At 43.2% G+C, this 21,624-nt stretch overlaps 1 protein-coding gene and 1 long non-coding RNA gene across 4 annotated transcripts in view; one reads left to right on the plus strand and one right to left on the minus strand.

Annotated features, from left to right (window-relative positions):
* The window catches only part of SKI (SKI proto-oncogene), a 117,298-nt gene extending 104,934 nt beyond the window's left edge, over positions 1–12,364 (plus strand). The window contains exons 3-8 of the mRNA XM_040587467.1: positions 274–399; positions 903–1,018; positions 2,774–3,048; positions 4,020–4,321; positions 6,905–7,135; positions 10,834–12,364. Coding sequence (XP_040443401.1) covers positions 274–399; positions 903–1,018; positions 2,774–3,048; positions 4,020–4,321; positions 6,905–7,135; positions 10,834–11,022 — 1,239 coding nt within the window. The 3' untranslated portion in view covers positions 11,023–12,364. The remainder of the gene's footprint in view (positions 1–273; positions 400–902; positions 1,019–2,773; positions 3,049–4,019; positions 4,322–6,904; positions 7,136–10,833) is intronic.
* LOC121085144 overlaps positions 7,142–21,624 on the minus strand; it is a 186,618-nt gene continuing 172,135 nt past the window's right edge. The window contains exons 10-14 of one of the 3 annotated variants that reach the window (XR_005826959.1): positions 19,826–19,936; positions 11,619–15,161; positions 10,681–10,829; positions 9,470–9,560; positions 7,142–9,367 (exon numbers count right to left, since the gene is read on the minus strand). This is a non-coding gene — a long non-coding RNA (uncharacterized LOC121085144). Of the gene's footprint in view, positions 9,368–9,469; positions 9,561–10,680; positions 10,830–11,618; positions 15,162–19,825; positions 19,937–21,624 lie in introns of those variants that run through there. The other 2 variants (XR_005826960.1, XR_005826961.1) reach the window with 2 other exon arrangements.

The following is a 21,624-nucleotide window of genomic DNA, read 5'->3' on the forward strand; positions in this document are numbered from 1 at the left end:
AATGTCTCACTTACGTTACTGCCTATCGCTCCTGCACCATCTACATTTTACTGGAGTATTTGAAATGAAGGAATGAAGCCACATCATGTCACAGTTTGTGTCTGTCCCTTGTTTTCACTCCTTTGTTTGTCCTTACGTTTTAGAAATCAGAAAAAAATCCCAGTGTTTCTTTCTTTTAAATACAGAATTTGCTTTTGCCTTATAACCTGTTTTTAAGTTGATTGCAAAATGAGTAATTCTGTCTTTGATTTTTTCTGCCTGTCTTTGTTTCAGGTCCCTTCAGATCCTCCTGCTTCCAAAAAGCCCAAAATAGATGACTCTGCTTCCCAATCTCCAGCTTCTACTGAGAAAGAAAAACAGTCCAGTTGGTTACGGTCCTTATCCAGTTCATCTAATAAGGTGATTGCTGAATATTTTGTAACCAAAAGAGAGATCAAATTAGCATGTAGCATGGCTCTACTGAAAACAGAATGAGAAAAAGAACTTGCCCGGGTTTTCTACATCAATAACATTTCAGTCCTCCTGCTAGTAACCATTGAGCTATACAGTCCTCCCAGTTTCCTTGCTGTCTCCCAGTGTTCACTGGCTTTCATTGTGACAATGAAATAAGCAATTCCTTCGTGCCTTTGAGGTACAAGAATTTGCAAGACTTGAGAGCCTTTTGCAGTCTCTGCAAACTACATATAACCTGTTGGCAGAGAAAAAACATGGGAGGTTTTGCATTAGTGCAGTCCCCCTCTTCTAGTGGAATCTACTAAGTAGGTAGGTCCTAGCCGGGGGTGGTGGTTTCAGAGATCACAGAATGCATACTGAAAAGCATCACCACTCTGATGCACTCCATTTTGATTTATCGTTTAAAAGATTGTTTGTATTTACTTGTTTTTCTTTCCCCTCCTTCCCAGAGTATTGGCTGTGTCCATCCCCGTCAGCGTCTCTCAGCTTTCCGGCCCTGGTCCCCTGCTGTATCGGCAAATGAGAAAGAGCTCTCAACCCATCTTCCCGCATTGATCCGAGACAGGTAAGGGGGCACAAGCTGAAGGGGGAGTGGGGTCAGCAGCTGCGGAGGTTCGTTTGACAGCGGGTGTTGCTTTATTTGCTTTATGTTTGTCGTCTTGCACTGTCAACTGATGGCTTTGTAACTCAGTCGGTCCACTAGTACTAGACCAAAAAGCATTTGCAGCTACGATGCTTTGACTTGCACAAGAGAAATAAAAAAAAAGTATTGATAAAATTAAATATTGAATCATTAAATAGGTTTTCTTAGGTGAAATGTGCCATGAAAGTCTGAAATGAAGGCTGCTTCTGTGAACCTATGATCATTTTGGGGTAGAGTCATAAGAAGTTCTCGAGCTTCACTGTTTAAAGGAAGACTGAGTTACTCTCCCAGGGCAGGTGCTCAGGGACTGGCCGGCTATTTCCAGGCAACTGGCACTGGTAACTGCAGCAGCTCCGTCACACTGGCGGGTCAGTGTGGCCAGCACAGCTGGGTGCTCCCTCCTGTTGCCAGTAGCACAGGAAGATGAAGGGCTGGTTGGACAGCGCAGGCTACCCTGGAGCCTCCCGATGCCCGTGGTCCTGGCAGGTAACGGCAGCGCACATGGGGCAGGAGAGCCTGTGGAAGGCTCCTCAGCTTCTAACACCCATCAGAATGCTGATGCTTTAGGCCAGGTTCTGTGCTTGGATAGCAACATAATTAAACTGGTACGAGAATGAGTCTCCACCCGTAAGAGGTGGGACTGCTGGTGTCACAGCTCAGAAAGTGTTAGGGCAATTAGACGTTCCTCCGCCAGACTGGAACTGTTTGGTCTGAAAAACCTTTTTGCCAGGTTTCTGCCTAAGGGTAATGATTCCTTTGGAAGGTTTGACTAACGTGGCCAGGTGTTTTTAGGGAGTGTTATGGAGAACATATTTTGCTGCCTTAATGAACAAGTTTCTTAGAAGCTGGGGGGATTGATGTTAGAAAAAAAAAAAAGGAAGGAAAAGAAACCTCCCAGCATATCCTTGCTTTTAAACAGGCTGTTAAATGAGGTAGGGAGAGAAGGCCTATACTGGTGGAAGAGCATGTCCTTGCTATCCCTGTGAGAAATGTGGCCAATTGAAGTCTTTTTGGGGGGAAAAAACCCACCTTGAACAGGTTCAGGAGAAATTTTACTACATAACTGAAGAAACATCATGTAGTAGATGCTGGATGGAAGTTGCAAAGACAGTCTTTGCTGTGTTTTTTGCAAAATTTTATGTATTTGACATTACAGTATTACTGTCCTTGAACATAGTTTGTTGGGTTTTTTAACTGGTTTTCCATCTGTGCACCCAGATGCATGCTGTGTCAAAAAATTAAAGATACACAAGAATCTGGTTTTTGCATTCTGTGGCCTTTCTTAAGGCAGTGCCGTTTCCAAGTTTACAAAACATTTGTGGATAGACAGAAGTAAAAGTGTGCAGTTAGGTAAAATAGTAATGCGTGAAGATCTTTATAGTTTTTAGACTCTGGAAGATCTCATCTCTTTGGTGCTCGTAGAATATCTGGCACTTGGAACATGATCCCTTCTGAACTGGGTGGAGATTAGCTGTATAAATCATCCCCGTGTTTAAATGAGTGCTAAACAGTAAGCAAATACATAGGCAGGTTCTTAGCTGGTGTAAATCAATGGAACTTCCCTGTCATTCCAGTAAGTGTCTCGCAGTTTCAGTGTAACACATGGATTGGGAAGCATTGTAAAGCCAGGAATATGACTGTTTTCTCCTTCCTTTTGCTTCCCCCTCTCCAAAACAGTTTTTACTCCTACAAAAGCTTTGAGAATGCTGTGGCCCCCAATGTGGCACTTGCACCTCCAGCCCAACAGAAAATTGTGAGCAACCCACCCTGTGCCACAGTAGTATCACGGAGCAGCGAGCCACTGAGCAGCACTGTCCAGCCACGGAAAAGAAAACTTGCTGCAGAGAACACAGCAATCCCAGAGGCAGCAGCCGCTGTCACAGCCACTGTTACTGCCACTGAAGAGGATAAGGAATCAGAAGCAGAAATTGAAGTAGAAACCAGGGAAGAATGTAAGCGACAGTTTTATCTGCTTTTATTTTGTTTTATTTGTGCTGGATTTTCCTCAGCAATCCGCTGGAGTTAGCTGTTTGACTGGGGTTGTGTTTAAGTGTAATTCTGGAAGTCTAATACCTCAATGCGATGTCAAAATACCAAAAAAAATGAAGAATGGCCCATAAGCTGGGGGGGGTGTTTTCCTGGGAGAGGAACATGCATCAGCAAAAAAGCAGCACCTGAACTGCAGGTGCCGACTAACCTGGATTTTTGTATTGACGTAGGTAAGCATTGTGCAGAAGACAAAATGTAGGTGGTGGTCACATAAAAACTGGTGGTTTGCTATCTTATCAAGAGCCTTCCATAAAAGCCTTTGTGGGATGCACACAAATAGCCTGCGCAACTTCCAGAGCACACGTGTGTGCAAGCGTGGAATTTTGTGTCAGACAAAGAATATGGCCATGCAGTTTCAGTGCCGCATCTGCAGAGCTGAATTCCAAAGGCAGAGATCAGGAGCCAGGATGCTCTTCAACAGTATTGTGGTCTTGGGCTGCTCGTGAGAGATGAGGACACTGGCATCACCTTATTAATGTCACTTAGGTAATTCTGCCGCTGCCCTCAGTGTGTTCAGTCCTTACTCGGTGCAGGCAGGTCATGCAAAAAGAAGAAATTTTACCCACTGAAAAGAGCAGGATCACGTAGGTTTCCCTGAAGAAATCTGTTTCTTCACACTCACAGAGAGAACACTGTTTGTGACATAAATTCCAAAGTCCCAATTCAAGCAAATAGTAAGTTGGTCCCTTCAGTCCGTCAGGTTTGCATTTTCATTATATTTCAAGTATCAAAGTATAAAACAAGTATTTTCTTTCTTCTGGTTTGGTTTTTTTTTCATTGAGTATTATCTCCTCTGTACAAAAGGGCCTCTATATTTTGAGCTACATTAGTTTTAGACACTATTTTATTAATCTTTGATGTTTCTATTTTTCAGTCACCTCCTCCTTGTCCTCGCTCTCGTCCCCATCCTTTACTTCATCCAGCTCTGCAAAGGACATGAGCTCACCTGGGATGCAAGCCCCAGTCACAGTCAACAGTTCATATGAGGTTGCACCACATTCTGACTCTCACAGCAGTGGGTTGGAAGCTGAGCTGGAGCACCTAAGGCAGGCCCTGGACAGTGGCCTAGATACAAAAGAAGCCAAAGAAAAATTCCTCCATGAAGTTGTTAAAATGAGAGTGAAGCAGGAAGAGAAGCTAAATGCTGCCTTGCAAGCCAAACGCAGTCTACACCAGGTAATGTTGCAAAACCGCTTTCTCCTACCGCTGTCTGCAAATACTTTTCCAGGTAGAAACCATTAGGTAGTCTCATGTAAAAAAGAATTGCCTCATCTTTCCCAAATAGTAACAGCCTTGACTGGGGTACTGTTTGTAAATTCAGCCGGGAAACCAAAGTGTACAGGAACCGTTCTGACATTTTTAAGCTCGCCACCTGTTTTTGCCTTGGGGTATAAATCCATGGTTACCGAAATCAACATCTCTTCAATACCGAAAAAAATCTGAAAAAGTCCAGCACAGACTTTTTGTTTTCATTTCGCTGAACTAGAAACTCGTCTGTCCCTTAGGAGGCTTTCTCTGTAGTTTTAAAAGACCTGTGGAAATCCTGCCGTTGCCTAGCTGAGGGAGGGCATTCCTGGGACGCAGAGGCACTTGCAGAAGCTCTGGTGAAGAGCTGAACCCCAGGGCTTTGTTAGGCACTCCGTTAGCCATGCGTCACTGAATCGTTCTTGCTTCCTTCAGTGGAGAAGCTCCTTGTTTCTGGAAGGGCTTGATACAGTGGTCGTACCAAAGACAGAGCGGTCAGACAAAGGCTGCTAACGGCCAGTACTTCTCTGCAGACCGCAGTGGCTGGACAGAACAGCGGGTGAACAAAAGTAGTATGTAGAAATGAAAGCTAGAGCCGATGTAGAAGATTTGCATGTCCTCTGAATATTGTATGTGGAGCTAGAAGTGCAATCCGTTAGCTGCAGCTGGGGTGCTGACTGTAAAAGAAAGGCCTTGGTTCATCCAGCGTGGGAGATGGAAAAGCAGGACTTGTGCTGTTGCTCGAAAGCAGGTATACAGTCGTGTTAGCTGGCACAAGGCATTTTGTTTCTTTGGGGAAAGGACAGAGCTCACAGGTGTGATTTGTGTCCAGTATGACCGCTCGGTTTAAAAAAACACCCAAAGCCCCAGTAGTTGACTCCTACTACCAGGCAGGAGGAGGTGAGAGAGAGATTGTATCAAGTGCATAAATAGCATGGCAATTAGAGTTTTAAGAAAAGTTTGCCAGCTCAAATGGCTGCAGGAGGTGCAGTATAGCGAGGCACTCTCTGTGCCGCGTACCTCTCGGGTGGAGGTGGCTCGTTCCACACTAGCTGCAGGTCCAGGGCCCGGAGAAGGAAGGCCGAGAGCTGTCTTTGCAACTGGCACCTTTGGCAAATCATTTCTTTCCTTTGTGTTTCAGTAAATGTGTGTCTTGTTTTATGTATTTACAATATTTACAAGCTGTACATATTCAAAGTTAATTTTTAAATACCTACACTAAATACGCAGTGCGTACTTAACATAAAGCAGGAATCACATGAAGTAGTTGAAGCAGAATGGAGTGTGGAGGCATTCCATCAAGCAACGTGGCAGAGAGAGAGGGAACAGGGTACCTGGCCGTCATTTTTCCACTGGGGCAGCTGCGGGTTTCCAGTTCCACACACAGAGAAGGTGCATGTGTGCAGGCGCCCAGAGGCAAGGCTGAGCTAACAATGGCCTGGCTGGGAAGTGAGATTGTCAAGAGAGCGCATTTCCCATGACCCGGTTGCAGTGTTATTAACAGAAACTCTTTGCTGTGAGGGTTTGACGCTGACAGAGGAAGTGCTGCTTCTGGGGGGGGTGAAAAGTCCAACTTTAGTTTCTCATTTAACCATTTAGGAGACAGACCTTCAGTGAGCCACAGTTTTGTGCTTATGGGGAACATGTCTTTCTAACAACAGCTTTTTAACAACTTAGGAGATTCTTCCTTTGTACCTTTAGGTTCCTTGTCGTTATCACATCAGCCAACGGCTCTCTCTGGGCTATGAGATCTCAAGGTAGTGGCTCCTATTAAGAACGTGGACAATGAGAGTGGCCATTCCCAGAGCGAAGCACGCCTTCGATTTAGCTTAAGGTTTTAGCCTGGAGTTTTCCAGACACTGTGACAGAGCAGTCTGTTGGCTGGTTGCCAAGAGACTTAGATGCGACACACCAGTTACCTGTAGCAAAACAAAATTGCCTAGAGTTAGAAAGAAGATACACAATTTGTCTTTTGTCGTACTTGCCTTAAGTGTTTTTTTGGGGGAGGCTTGATAAAATGGAACCCCTTACTGATTTCTTCAGCGAGCAGTAAAGTTCCTTGTTCGGCTTTGCTGTACACAAAGGGCATTTGCAAATGGCATTTATCATAACATGGTGTATATGCAGCGTCTTCCGTTATGGTGCAGGCATTGCAGTTGGTTGGTTTAAAACTTTGAGCTAGTGCGGAGCACATTGCTAGTAGCTCTCTCCAACTGCAGTTCATCTTTATTCAGTCACAGATGGTCACAGCTATTTTGCTTGACAAAGCAAAACGCGGCTGTAGCATATAGCTTTTTATTATCCAAGAATTCAGGGTATCTTGAGCGTACATGTTGATTTAAAGGAGAAGAGCTTGTACAAAGTTCAGGATGAGGTTTAGATGTGAGCCTTCTTGGTCATAACCAGCAGAAGGTGGGAATTCCAGCTGGATCACTTCCTTTACGGTTCTGTTTCCTTGGTGTAATCTAGTCTCTGCTCCCCAGTTCTCACAAGTTAACTGCTTCTGTATCCTAGGAGCTGGAGTTCCTAAGAGTGGCTAAGAAGGAGAAACTGAGAGAAGCAACAGAGGCGAAGCGCAACTTAAGGAAAGAGATCGAACGTCTGAGAGCTGAGAATGAGAAGAAAATGAAGGAAGCCAATGAGTCTCGGATACGACTGAAGAGGGAACTGGAACAAGCCAGGCAGATCCGGGTGTGCGACAAGGGCTGTGAAGCAGGCAGGCTCCGGGCCAAGTACTCAGCCCAGGTAAGACCCAAACACTGAAAGCTGTCAGGGAAGCAAAGCTTCCTGCCGCTGTGGTGCTCAGTGCTCGGGGTTAGGTCAGGTGTCTGTCCGCCTTCCAGTGCCAGGGGCCTTGTTTTGTCGAATTTGATCCAAGTCCAGCTCCTGTCTGTGTAGCGCCCCTGCCCTGTGATGCCAGTTGGCCACCCCAGCCCTAACGCAAGGTGTTACCAACCTGCCTGCGCTCCCACCGCCCCGTCAGTCCCACAGTTCTGCCAAGAACTCTGCACATTTGTCAGCTGAAAATCACTATTTACAGAGAAGACAAACGCTAGACATTATTTCAGTTCCACAAATACTCTGTTGGCACCGCCAATGCATAGGGATCCATTTCAGAACTGTAAATATTGGGCAGAGCCACTTTCTCTGCTAGTGTTTTCCCTTGAAGATCAGCCTGGACCTCCAGGACCTCTTCAGGACTAGAGAAGGGGCCAAGGCCCGTCCGTAAGCACACCACAGTGCTGGGGGGGAAGCACTGTTTACAGCTGTAAAGCCTAAGAGCACCAAACTGTCAAGCCTGAGAAAAGCCTTCCAGTTTGATCTCAGGGAAAGCTCTAGGAATGCAGGAACATGTTGTTACAAGCAACATGTATGCTCTAAGCTTTCGTCCTAAAATTCCCTCCCCACCCTCTCTGCATCAGATTCTCTTGTAAAAAAGGATTTTGAAGTTTCTTTAAACCACCCAAAGCCAAGTGAACCAAGAGCTGAGGCTGCACACCCTTAAGCCACCTTTTGCGTCTTGGTGTGGCGGGGCACATGGCATGCGGCATGCAAGGCCACCCACTGTTCCAAGCCCCCTGAAATGATCCTGTGTAATGTGCTGAGCTGAGAGCAGGATGGCAACCTCCTGGATTTCCATGAGAAACAGCCCTGAAGAGGAATCCATTGCATGCCCTGCCTTCCTCTTCCTCCAGTAAAACAATCCCAGCTGCCCAGTAATGCCTTTCCTATGAAAGGGCATGGTCCCACACCCACTGTTAACCCCCTCAACTCCCCCCTCCATGGAGGGGGACTCCCAAACAGCCCCTCTCCTTAAAGCTCAATGCCTTTCCTTGCCACAGCTGCCTCCCCTGTAGCTGTGCGCTGACCTGCTCCCACCTAAACATTCCTCTGCCAAACCACTGTCTCCATCACTGCTTCCCAAGCTAAAAGCCAGGCTGAGAAATGCAGGAATAAAAGGCAAGGTGCAGCAAGTGTTGGCAACAGGTGGTCTTGGAAAAATGGGGCACACTTGCCAAAATTTAAACTCCCATGGCAGAGACTTATCACTTACCATGCAACCACACAGGTGTCATACACTTGCAGGATTAGTTTGTGTGTTAAAACATAGCTGAGTTAACGTGAAGGAAACTCTTCTAGACCACGGTTACTGTAGCCGCTTTTTTTGTCACAGATGTCGTTAAACACGCTTGCTCCATGAAGGTGGTGGCACACCTAAAGTGCAAACTGCAGATATTTGGGGCAGTCACTTTAAGGGGTGGGGGGGCAGAGGAAAAGAAAGGGCAAGAGCAGTCAGACATTCTTCTAACCCCAGGCTCTCAATAACGGGAAGGGGAGTGGTCCACTCATACCACTATGAGACATGTCTAACCAGGAGACCAGAAGCAGGAAATGATGTGGGCTTCCTCTCTAGCATCACAGGATGTCTCACTGATAAGAGGTGTCCAGACTAAACATAACCAGATTGAGAGCTGCTGCTCTGGGCGTTGCCAGCAGTTCACTTCCACTCGGGCACAAAAAAGCAAGGCAGCAGCAAGTGCAGATAAAAGGAAACGCCATCCATACGCAACAGCTCTGCACATCTGCAGGTGTCCCCTCCCTCACCTTTGACATGCATGAAAGCTTTTGACAACGTGGAGTTTCAGTCTCCTAATATGTTTCTTCCTTGGGAGGCAATAAATAAGGTTTCCTGATACAAAATCACCTCAAAAAGAATTCAATTAGCTGAATATTCTGCAAGTTTGTCTTTAGAAAAGACACTCATGGCACATTCGCAGGATCAGCGGGGGTGTCCTGTGGTACCTAAGTTAGGCTTGCTGTCGTAGCAGCAGGGTGCAGCGCAGCAGCACGAGGACAGGGGTGAAGCCGCAGACGCGGTACTGCTGTGCTTGGGCAACAGACCGCATGGCAGCTGGTTTCTCGGGGGCTGGGACAGCTGCTTTACTCAGCAAGTACCTCAGAGGTTTCTGCATGGCCCTGAATAGAAAAATACCTTAAGTAACTTCAAAGTCTGCATTTTACCAGCGGTCAATATGACTTAAGTTCTTAGGTCATATAAAGCTTTACACATCCTTTTACCTTTAATTTGGAATGCACACAGGAAGTTTGTCACGTTGCATTCATCACTTATTATTTCAGACGAAACCGCAGTTCTCTAGGCAGGCTTAGTCTAAGAGAAACAGGCAAGCATGAGAGGAAATAAGACAACAAATTCAGGGGTGTAAGTGTCTTTGTGTAAGCTTAAAGTATTAGAGGCTTGAAACCTATGTGTGCTTTATGCCTTTCTTTTTTCTTACCTTGATACTGAGATGCAAATATGGGTGGGCTGGTGGGTTAGCATTCATTTTAGCCCCAAACATACGAGTTTTCCTTTCCTTTCTTAAATGGCAATCTTTGAAAACTGCTAATCCTATAGTTGCATATTTCAAACCGCTGCAGTTTTTCTAATGTTTCCGCATCCTTGAATACTGGGACTTTTCTCTGCCTTTGTTATCAGTAAGCAAAAAAAAATAGGAAGATTGAGCACTGGGGCCTTTGGGGAGGCCAAGGCCATCTGCGTGTCTTGCTGTAAGTTGGGAAAAGACCATTCAATCTCAGCAGGCGATCTCTCCAGAGGCTGGCCGCAATGTGTGTTTCGTTAAGTCCGTTTCTGTGCAAAGTCAGTACACGTTAGGACGCAGTGGGACCCACTCCTGCCCTCTGAAGTCCAGCTTTTTGTTTATGAGCTGAAACGTTGGTCATTTTCACTGTTGCTTAGAGAGTTTCTGCTCTTTCAGAGGGCTCCCTGCATCCCAGACTTTCTCACACCCATGTTCACAGTCCCCCTGCCAGCTACCTCCCTGTCCTCCTGACAGTCCCTTGCATATAATACAAAGGACAGGACGGTTCTTGCACAAGCAGATACCACAGTTGCTTTTGTTGGACATTAACGTATAGCTGAGGCATAGGCCCTTCACCTAGGCAACTGCGTGTCTTTGTGGTCCTCCTATTAATAATAACCACTGTAACAGAGCTGAAAGTAAATCGCCTGCGCAGCCTTAGCTTGTCGTTTCCTTTGCTGAATTGCTGGCTGCCTACAGAAACAGCAGTAATGGTTTAAGAAGTACAGCGACCAGAGCTCCATTTCACACTAAGGCACTCTTAACTACTCTGTTTTTCACCCTCCTTTCTGGAACTTAAGCCACCAGAAATATTTAAGAATTTCAAAGCTAAACAGTGCCTGCAGTGCACTTGCATAATTGTACAGTAGCATATGGAAAAAAGTAGGGGAAAGGGAATGTCTTCCTCACCTCGACTTTGCCGGTCTGACGCCTGGAAGTCCGTGGTTTTCTTATTCTTCTCACTTTGTGCTAAGGTACTAGCCTGTGTCGAAGTCTGCAGAATCACGACGGAGCCAAAATAATAAAATGGTTCATTCTGTTTCTTAATATGCTTCTCTCTAGATTGAGGACCTACAGGTTAAGCTTCAGCATGCAGAGGCTGACAGGGAGCAGCTCCGAGCTGACCTGATGCATGAAAGGGAGGCTCGAGAACACTTGGAAAAAGTAGTCAAGGAACTTCAGGAACAACTGTGGCCTAAATCAAGCAGTCAACCCAGCAGTGACAACACAACGAGCAACATCGAGAACTAAACCACCACCACCACGTCGTCTAACACACACACAGAATGACCTATATGCACAGTAAGGGAGGATGTGTGGGGTACGTGTGTAAGTGCATGTGTGAGTAGTTGTGTCTTGGCACACAGATCTATGAATATGGATTCTTATTAGTTGGAAGGCAAATGTTACTCTCTATAACAGAAGCACTGAATTACGCCTCTTTTTTTTCCAATCCATATAGCACAACATCTTACTGTGCCTATAAAACACAAAGTGTTTATAAACAAAATACTTTTAAGTCCACAGCAAATTTTCTACTGGCAAACTCCAAGCAAGCAGCACCGTCCAACTAAAATCAGAGTACACGGCAAGCACGGCAGTGTTTTTATGCTGCCTTTCTGCCTGTTGGAACATTTTGGAATTTAAAAACAAACTTTTCTTATAAGCTATTTAAAATAATTCATTACACAGACTTGGTATTAAAAAATTAACAAGATTTTTATAATGAACCTTTAAAAGCAAAACAAAAAAACCAGAAAACCTTCGATGCACAATTTTTAATGACTTGTTATAGGCTTTGGGATTCTTAACGTAGAAGCCCTCTGGTGATGATGCCATTTCATTACCAGTTTTCCAGCCTTCTAGGAAGCCATCACACTTTTAATCCCGTCACGTGGTTGTATGAGAATTTCAGAGTGCTTTTCAAAGTTGATTTTTTTCCTTAGAAAGAGTTCTCTTCATTTCCTGGCCTGAACACAAGAAGAAAGGAAGATGCAGGATTGTAAAGGGGGGGTGGGGGATTGGAAGAGATATATGCTTTAGAATTACAAGCCCAGCCTTACAGACTACAGTGTTTGCAAATCATGCCATCTTTTCTAAAGACATCTTCATTAATTGATGTGTTCAAAAGACACTTCATCCAAGAGCACTTCAGCTTTAGGAAAAGAAGGAAAAAAGGGAGGAAATGGATGATCTGTTAAGTCGGTTGAGAAATAAAGCAGAAGACCTATGCGTTTTGAAGTCATTCTGAAATCTTTACTTCAGAGCTTTCAGTTTTCTGGAAAACTCATCTTTGTTGCACCATCTTACCGTAAATTCAGTATTCACCTGCTTTTATTATGAACTGTCAGTCAGGATTTCTGTGCCCAAGGAGAGTGCAACATTGCACTATCGGATACTACAGAAAAGAAAACCAACATTTTTGCTGCTGTGAATAAGCCTACATCTTTTTAAAATTTTTTTTTGTTTTTAAAAAGAGAAATTACTTTAATTTTGGGATCCAAGCCGCAGCCCCGGAATAAAAATGCAGCATGCCATCACTCTGTCTTACTTGTGGTAGTGGTGGTGTTTATTTTTCCTTTTTTATTTTTTTTTAATTTTATTTAAAACTGCACTTTGTCAGATTCTTACTCTGCATTTTATTCCATATTTCTAAAGTTTACAAGTTGAGCATTCTATATCCTACCCTGCCTAACAGATGTGAAAATCAGCAACCCCCTTTGCCACCCTGTGACACCTCGGCATCATTTACCTTCATGCAAAATGAGGATTCAGCAGGTCTAGAATGCTACCAAATACGAAATCGGCAAACCAGTGTGCTACTGGTTGAGTTTTTAACCTGTTTTGCGTGGCTTTGTCTCTAACAGAAGTTGGGAAGCAGTAGAGATGCTCCCGAAGTGCATAACAAATAAGGTTGGTGCTTTACTGAACAAGAGAAAGGTTCTTTTTGCCCACAAACACTCACCTCTTACACGCTCAAGCTTATCAGCATAAAGCGAAAATTTGATCTGGGGCTGCAGACGTGCCTTCCAGCTCATTTTTCCTCTCAGCATCTTATATAGGCACTGCTGACATGTTTTTTTTTACCTTAAAGAATAAAAAGGACAAAAAATAGGAAAAAAAGACAACCCTATGCATCATCATACACAGAAGTTATTCTAAATGAAGAAATGTATTTCCAGTAATCTTTATTTGCTTTTGGACATTAATGCAAGCTATGTAAGCTTCAAAATTATTTCCCCGTAGACAGAAAGCGGCTTCCAATCCTAAAATTATAGTATTTACTTACAGTACATTAGAGAGAATTTTTTTTTTAAACAAGAGCTGTTTGCTTGAAACCATTATAATAACCATTATAATAACTGTGAGCATTAACAAAGAAGTTCATATATATGTTTTAGGTACAAAAGAAGAAATATGAAAGGAGTAGAATTACTGGGACGTTGTAAAACTGTTGGGAGCAAGAAACAGTTATACCAAGTAAATTACACGAACCTGTCCGTTTATACAGGGGTTTGCCCTTGTGTGTTTGGGATGCTGGAGACCGAGCCTGGGTGCCGATCTCCTCTTCTAAAGTGCAATGCAAAAGGAATTTTGATTATGCTTAAGCAAGTTGTTTTTTTTTTTTTTAATGTGTTTTTTTTTTTTCTTCTTTGTATGTTTTTTTCTGCGATTATTAAATCATATGCATGGAATTAAAATCTCTGCCATACGTATATTCATTAATGGGCATTATTACTGTCTTATGTAAAGGGTTTATGTTGTTATGCAGTATGCATAAAAATGTTCTCAGCCTTATGTTTTCCAGATCTGTATTATTCACATATTTCTTCAAGGGAAACTAAATCATTTTAGCTTTAGTTGATCATTGTGCATTTCAGAGTCTCATATGCTACGCTTTACTGCCATGTTACGAAATTACACAAAGAACAAATGTATTCCCACCCCCACTGTCAGCTTCTTTGAAGCCTTACTGCTTCAAGTTTGTTTCTTTGGGTTTCTCCCCCTGCTCTTTGTGTCTCCCCCCTTAGGACTCAACGAAAAATGCCAGCATGTCCATCTCGCTCCATCTTTGCCCCCAGAAAAGCCGCCCACTTACCTGCAGCGTGTGACTTAGTTTTTCTTTCTTGTGTGTCTAGGGAAGCACACCGATTCACGGGCACAATTTCTGCGGTGCCTACGATGCTTTTATCCTCCAACATTCACAAAATCCGCATTCTTTTCCAAGGGAAAAAATAGAACAGTAAATAGTCTTGTCACAGAACCAGCATCACTCATGCTTCCCATGCAAATGGGGTGAGATTTGCAAGACAATTCTCCAAAATGAAGCTACAGCTATTGTTATGAAACAGTGGTTTCTTCTGCCGTGCATTACGGTAATTCTGTAAAGTGGAATGTCTGACAAAGGAACCTCACAATGTTTGAGGTTAAGACTCAGTAGTATTTTGATCTCTGGGACTGAAAACTTACTAGTAAAAATGCTTATGTAAATTAAGGTTTTAAATCAGCAAGATTGAATCGGGTGCAAAAAGTCTGGGAACAACCATTCTACACCAGCAGTTAATCAACAGGAGGTTTACAGGATAGGAGCCTCTTCAATAATTTTGTTTTCCCTAAATACATTTTGTCTTAACAATAAAATATTTCTGCCAAATATATCATTCACTTCTACTTGAGAATTCCCAGGCACGTGCTTTCTTTTAAAACTGTCAGAAGACGGCCACAGAGACACTAATTTTCGAAGAAGGCTGTCAAGATGGTGGGAGTCTTCAGAGAAAAAAAAAAAAAAAAGGTTGTGAAGGAGTTTAAGGCAAGGGAGTTCTGTGTGTAATTTCTGTGTCTGCAGCACGTTGGTAGCACACCTGGTAGCCCGTTCAGATGGAACTGCTTTTCTTTTGACTTACTGTTGAGTCCCTGCTGCATTCCATTTGCACTCCGACCGGTGAGTGTAGGGATTGTAAAGTCACATCTTCTCATTTCATCTGCTCTTTAGTTTCCTTTAAGAAGTTAAAAGGGAGAAGAGGTGTTTCATACAGGCTGTTGACTCTCCCTGTACTTAAAAATATATTACTTAATACTTGTATATTCACTTTAATTACTCATTGTTTCTATTACTGAAAGAAGACTTAACGAAGGGAAAAAAAAAACAACAGCAATAACATTCATATCTATGGAGCAGCTAACTAGTATACATAATATTCTGCTTTTCAAACAGAACTAGCCAATGTAAAAAAAAAAGTTAAAAGTAAATTCAACATGTAAATACTTTTTTTCATTTTACACTGTTGTATTATAAGTGTATATGGTGTTTACTTTTTCAAAACTCTTTCTTACCTGGTAGTTGTCTTGTTTTATGAGTTGTGTTTTTAACTGAGAAGAAACTTTGCTGTCTGTTAGGAAAAACAAAACAAAATCTTTTTGCAAGTTTTAAATGTGGGTTAACCTTTCTCCATCATTTGCATTTTATTTGTCCTTATTTTCACTGTAAAGTATTTTATTACCAAAAGGCTGATTTTCTTTCCATTCTGCACTCTCATCAGTCCATGTGTTTTAGAGAGAAGTTTTGTGTTGGTTTGGTTGTTGTTTTGTTTTTTAAATCAAAAGAACTCACAGAAATGACATTTTTTCAATTGAAGAAAAATAAATCTTTACATTTATAATAGCCAATAGCATTTCAGCACATTTTTGTTATCCTGGTCTCTCCTATGCTGCTGCTAATGACAATATTATGACTTACTCTACTATTCTAGAACTATTTTTATGTAAGTAATGTATGCTTTCTTGTTTATAAATGCCTGATTTAAAAAAAAATAAGAAAAAAGCTTGGCATATTTATCTATTTCGCTGTGTACCTTGATAGTCCTTTTCCACCCCCTTTTCCACATCCCTTCCCCTTGAAGCAGATAATATTGTAAAATAAAGGACTTTATGAGATTATGTATGAAAATAGCTATGCTTATATACCACAGTGACTGAATGTACAGTGTATAGACGCATTACCTAAAATAAAATTGTTTGTCCAGAAAAAAATAAATAGCTATGGTACGTTTTTTGACTTTTCTGCGCTGGCAGCTGTGGCCTCATTGTTGAGCACCAGCAAACTTCAGCGACCACGCAGGTGTCTACCTGAAAAAGCGCTGGGTACCGCTGCTGGGGAAGTCATGACTTCTTAATTTTAGTTCACCGCCAGCAGCTGGCTTAGAGAAGCTCTGCGACGCACACGCGCACACATAACCGCTTGAAATTGTCATTTGCCTCGTCTTAATTTCCCAGGTTGCACATGTGTATGTAGCTAAAGCACCAGCAGAGGTAATGGCAATAATAATAAAACCCGCCGCCTTTACTTCAGCGCTGGGAAGGAAAGGCAGTGCCAGCTGCACTTTCTTCCAAGAACCAGATGTTCTGACAAGATGTTCCTGGGCAAGAGCCCTGGTGGCTGAACGTGGGGTTGTGTGCCGGTGGCGCCGGGACGCTCTCGAGCTGCCTCGAGAAGGGGCTGAAGAAGAGGGGATGTGGCTCAGCCTGCCGCAGCCTGGTGATGATGGCTGAGCTAACGAGGCGTGGGCTTACACAGTTTAAGGCTGGCGTTGGTCCGATATCTCCTCATGGCACGGGCCACCTCAGAAGTCTAATGACGGGAGAAGTGATTATTATATGCTAATACTACTATATGTGTATATCCAAGCCCTGTTTATAAAGTGGCTAACCTGTTGTAGCCTGCAAGCCAATGCCTGGGTCTGAGCTCATATCACTTATCCACACGCTCGTCCTCTACACACACGCACCCCGCGAACAACAAACCCCATTTTGTCTACAGGTTAGTGGTAGCACTAAATTCCCTTTGACATCAGAGGGTTCCTGCCATGATTTATCTTTTCTGGCATGCCAAAACCAAAAAAATCTGCCTTATCACCTTGAGTGCACCAAGGTGCACTAACAACCTGAGGCTGAGAGTTGAACCAGCACCTTGTTCACACAGTTTCCCAGCCAGCCTAGTGCTGAGGCTCCCTAAGGCAACATCAAAACGGACAATCGCTTTCGGGGCTGCATGTGACAATATTCTAAGGAGAATGGAATTTAATTGGAAATGACACATATACAGCTTTGTGGGGAAAGTCTAACGCCGAAGTTAAATTTCTTTTGAACAACGATAATTGCAAGCGCACAAAAGTTTGTACCAGGTCAGAGAAAAAGAAATACAAGAGGGGAAAAATGCAAAAAGCAGAAGATGGAAATGTATGTTAAAGTAATTCTCTCATGGTTTTCTGAGAAACGGCTGCAGAATTTCCACAGCTCTGGTACATTTCTTAACATACTCTTGTAAAACAGTGGAAAAGCCAGAGAATGAGCGGACAGCTTAAAAAAAAAAACAAAATTACTTTGTATTTCTGACTCCTTGCAGCCTTGCTTTCTAAGGAGTTAGCTTATTTCCCGTTTCTACCACCCAGCTATTCACAGCGGGCAAAGCCAGGCTGAGCTGCGAGTCTTTCTCTGCAGCAGGTGAAACGTGTCCCGCATCCCTGGCCTGTCTCACTGCAGCAGCCCTGCACCCTGTCCTTCCAGCTCGCCCAGAATGTCACTCGTTTATCAGCTGTTCCTTCTCCCCCTGACCCCGACAAAGTGAGCACAGACGCAGAAGTGAGCTCATTTTTCCTGAGTATTAAAGCCTCCAAAGCCATCCAGCCACCCTTGCTATCTGCTGTGTGACTGAAGCCATAGGAGCGATGGTGCTGGAGCTACAGGCTCCGAGCCTAAAGCCTTTTGTGTGATGATGGACTCTTGGATAAACGATGGTATACAATGCATTCTGTATGGGGGGTTAGAGCAATGCCCCTCTTGCCCTTGGTCTGGCTAGAACTACCTCTGACTGTGTTGAGTGACTGTAGATTAAAAATGAGTTTTCTTCCAAGGGCCAAACTGCAGCAAAGCACCCACTCCTGGTCACCATTAGCCCATCAGTGCCATTCCACGTAAATTCAAAACACCACAAAAAAATCAGACCCTCCATTCTGTCTCTCTTCAGCTGTCGATTTAAAACCCTACAGCCCAAAAGAAAACTGCTGAAACAGTAAGGCTTCGATTCTCTCTTTGCGGCTGTGGGCCTCCTGTTCCTATCCTAAATGGTGTCTCTTGCTAAAATCTCATTTTGTAGCATAATTACAGCCCACGAGTTTCTGGCACCTGCATTGCTTTCTCCAGCGCTCGACTCTTAATTCCTCTGCCAACAGGTAGCACAGAACTGTCTGGGAAAGCAGAGTTCGTTACCAAAACCACTTCCTGCAGGTCTGTGACTTCAATGGACACTTAGGAGTATTGGGAATCAAATGGATCATTCATCCTCTTGGTCCCAATAGGGAGAAAATTAAAAAAATAATAATAATTTAAAAAAAAATCCATCTGTGTCTTTGCTAGAAACAAGGAGATGTGTACAAGCCACAACAGCTCAGGAAGCATCGGAGGGACTGATTTGGTTTTGGAGCAAAGGGTTCCTATAATAGCTTGATAACAAAAAATTTAACCTTGGAAAAAATTAAAGGTAGTAATAAGGTAATGACAAAGCATTGTCAATTAACTTCATACACACTGCATGTGATGTCTTCCAACACAATTAATTTGAATGAATACAAAGAACTCTGTCTGAATTGACCCATTAACAGTTCCAAAAATTCAGAACCAATGTAGATTCAATTCCTGGAGGTCATAAGTGATCAGAGATGAAGGCTGGCGTCTGCAAACACTAACCCACGCATCCAGCTGAGCACACTAAAGCTCTCCAGCTTGATGTCAACTTACACTTGCACATTTGCCATTGTCTAAAGCCTTAAAGAATGGAATACAACTGCATTAGTAACTCCTGCCCCCAAATGACTAGCAGCAAACAGGTGTTTTCACCCTTTGTTGGTACCCAGGGGAATCAGGAAGGTTTTAAATCTAAACACAGGTCCATATCCTTCATGTGTAAAATGATCTTGTGCCCCCATATGCAATCCACATACATGTCCCTTCACTTGTACATCTGTTACTATTAGTTTGGTTTCCAAAATTAAACAACAAAGTTCAAATAACTTTCTTCTATTGACAATTATCTCTTGTAGTTAAAAAGTATACAGCTGACAAATCTTTTCAGTTTTCTGATATGCTTAAGGGACACACTTCACATAATGTTGTTCCGCAGATTTTGTACACAAAAAAATAGGTCTGAAGCGACCAGATTGCCAGTTACTTTCAGGAAAACCAGCTGTGTTTCTGTCAGCACATCACATCGACATTTTCTCTGAAATTTTTAGTATCTTTGGAAATACCTCACTTTGGAGCAAAATGGCTTTAAAGAAAGGAAGATGTTCTCATATCACAAGGGGCAGGAGTCACACTCTAGCCCCTTAAAGAATTCACCAGCTTGGTTCCTTCATAGTAGAATTCCTTCAGTTAGGAAAGGTCACTTACCATCCTGCAGCAGATCGGGAAATTAACTCAAATTCACATAGATACAGATCCTACTACCCCTACACTGATAAAAGAACACTTCACAGTCGTTATGCAACGAGACAAAGACAAGATACAAATCTTTCCAGACCACAAAAACGGCTTCAGGTTCACTCTAAACCAGCACTGGTGTAGGCCAGTGGTTTGAACAAAAGCAGCCCCTCCTGGTAGGAGAATGCCTGTTCCCCCTGTTTTCCCCCTGTTGTACATTTGCCATTACAGAACTGCATCTGTATCAGCCCTGGGTTAGTGCCAGCTGCCAAGTCGGGTAAGAAGGACACAGCACTTCTAGAGTTTTCAAAAGAATTTACAAGTAAACCTTGTTTGTTTTAGTTTCTTTCTAAAGTCAGCTGAGGCTAACTTGGAAATAGGGCTTGGCCTCACATATGGAAATCTCTGACGCCTGAATCCAGCTATCCAGTCCTATTGGACACCTTCCTTATTCTTGGACTATGCCTTTTCAGCTATCCCAAATTTATCTGGCTCCTCTGTATTCTAGGAGCTTTCAGTTAACTGACCTAGAGTACAAGCACAAACACAAAAAGAAAAAGAAAAAAACCCACAAACATACCTTTCATTTGCCTCCTCCACTGTCCTGAACGCAAGTCTTTCTGACAAAAGATGTATACTTTAGATGACTGTCACAGATCCTCACGGAGCTATAGGTAAATTCTGGCAAAACCTGAAAAGACACACAAAAATACTATCAATTTTTTGTGTTAACTGGCTGGTATATAAACCCAAAAATCACACCCAAAACCCCCAGTTTATTTTGACATTGTAAATGAGGTGTTCAGGTGTGGTTTGTGAGCCTGAACAGACAGCTGGGGACGCACTGGGAAGAGCCACATTTTCCAAAGGCATGAAGTCAGGTGCCTGTCAGAGAGTTTCTTACTGGGCAGCAAGAAATTGAGACATCCGAAACACTTATGGTCACTCATTAAAACCTTTTCTTTTACTCCATTTCCCTCACCTTTACTGGATTTTTATAGTCTTTCTTTTGGCAACATGCCTCTACCGATGCAGCTGCAGTTCATGCAAAGGTCATCACCACCTCTTAACTCCATCAATGTGTCACCCAAAATGCCCATTTGCACAGACGAACCGGAGCAAGACGACTGGTCTTTAAAATATAGGGCAAATTACAGACAGGGAAAATGGGAAAATGAAGCAAATTGTTTGTCATTGCTCGTTCAATGATTAAAAAAGAGTTAATGAAGAATTGTTTAGTCTGTTTTGAGGATTCGTTCCATAGAAATTCTTACTGCCTAATGTGTTACGTTAAGTCACACAGCACTTGTGACCATTTGACGAACCTGGCTACGTCCAGAGCACAACTTTGCATTGAAGAGATAAGCCACCTCTCCTGGTGTTACTTCTCAGAGTGACTGACTTGTCATGCTATTCCTGTTGCAGAAACAAGATATAAAACCAGGTTTAGATTGGTAAGACTTAATAGCAGAGGCTGAAAACATACTCTGTCACCAGGGAACTCCGAGTGCAACAACACATACTACTGGTAAGAAAGACCAGTCAAACTGTCTGGTGTTTATGATTAAGGAGGTAACTGGGTTTTGAAAATTCTAGTTATTCTGCCGAAATAACTTTAGTTTCCTTAATATAAGAACCAAACCACTAGGAATCAGATGTGAACCTACTCAGTCGAACGCTTTGGAGTACCTCCAAAACCAAAAGGGCAGTCACATTGTCACTGCACTGATTCACTGAGTATCACACAGTATTTTCTCTTTCTACACTCTCAGTGTAAGCTGTGGGAAGGGAACAGCACAGGAGGAAATGCTTTTGCATATACTGGCTGCCAAGTTGTTGCTATAATGACAATATATTTTCTATATTGCAAGAAGTCCTATGGGTATTTACAGTACCGGTCAATCAATCGGTTGTAACCCTATTTTCACCTCCCGACCCACCTGCCAGCACCCCCATTCAACATGGAAGCAAGAGCTCGCCAAGCTTGCTTGCGGGCTCCTGCAGAACTCAGCGTTCCCAAGCGAAAAGCTCTGATCTGTTGGACACCTCAGGCAAGCTCCCACAAGGAATCTGAACAGTTTGGGAATGAGCACAGCTCTGTGAGCTGCAGCCTAGTCTGCAACCAAAAATCCAGGGTTCCCTTCTTCTCCAGCACAACAAAAATACTTTGAGATCAACTGATAAATCTGAGTTCAGCTAAAGCTGGCAATGTCCACAGAGACCTGACTCACAGGACTTGGTATGCTGGAGTACCCCTGGAGTTTAACTTCGTTTCATGAAGCAGGAGTTAAAGTTCGTTAGAGGCCTCAGCCCGCTTTGTGCTCAGCTCCCTACCAATGCGAGTGAGCTACAGTCCCTACCCCAAAGAAGTTTCATTCA

The sequence above is a fragment of the Falco naumanni genome, chromosome 3 (assembly GCF_017639655.2).
Source record: "Falco naumanni isolate bFalNau1 chromosome 3, bFalNau1.pat, whole genome shotgun sequence".
Lineage (NCBI taxonomy): Eukaryota > Metazoa > Chordata > Aves > Falconiformes > Falconidae > Falco > Falco naumanni.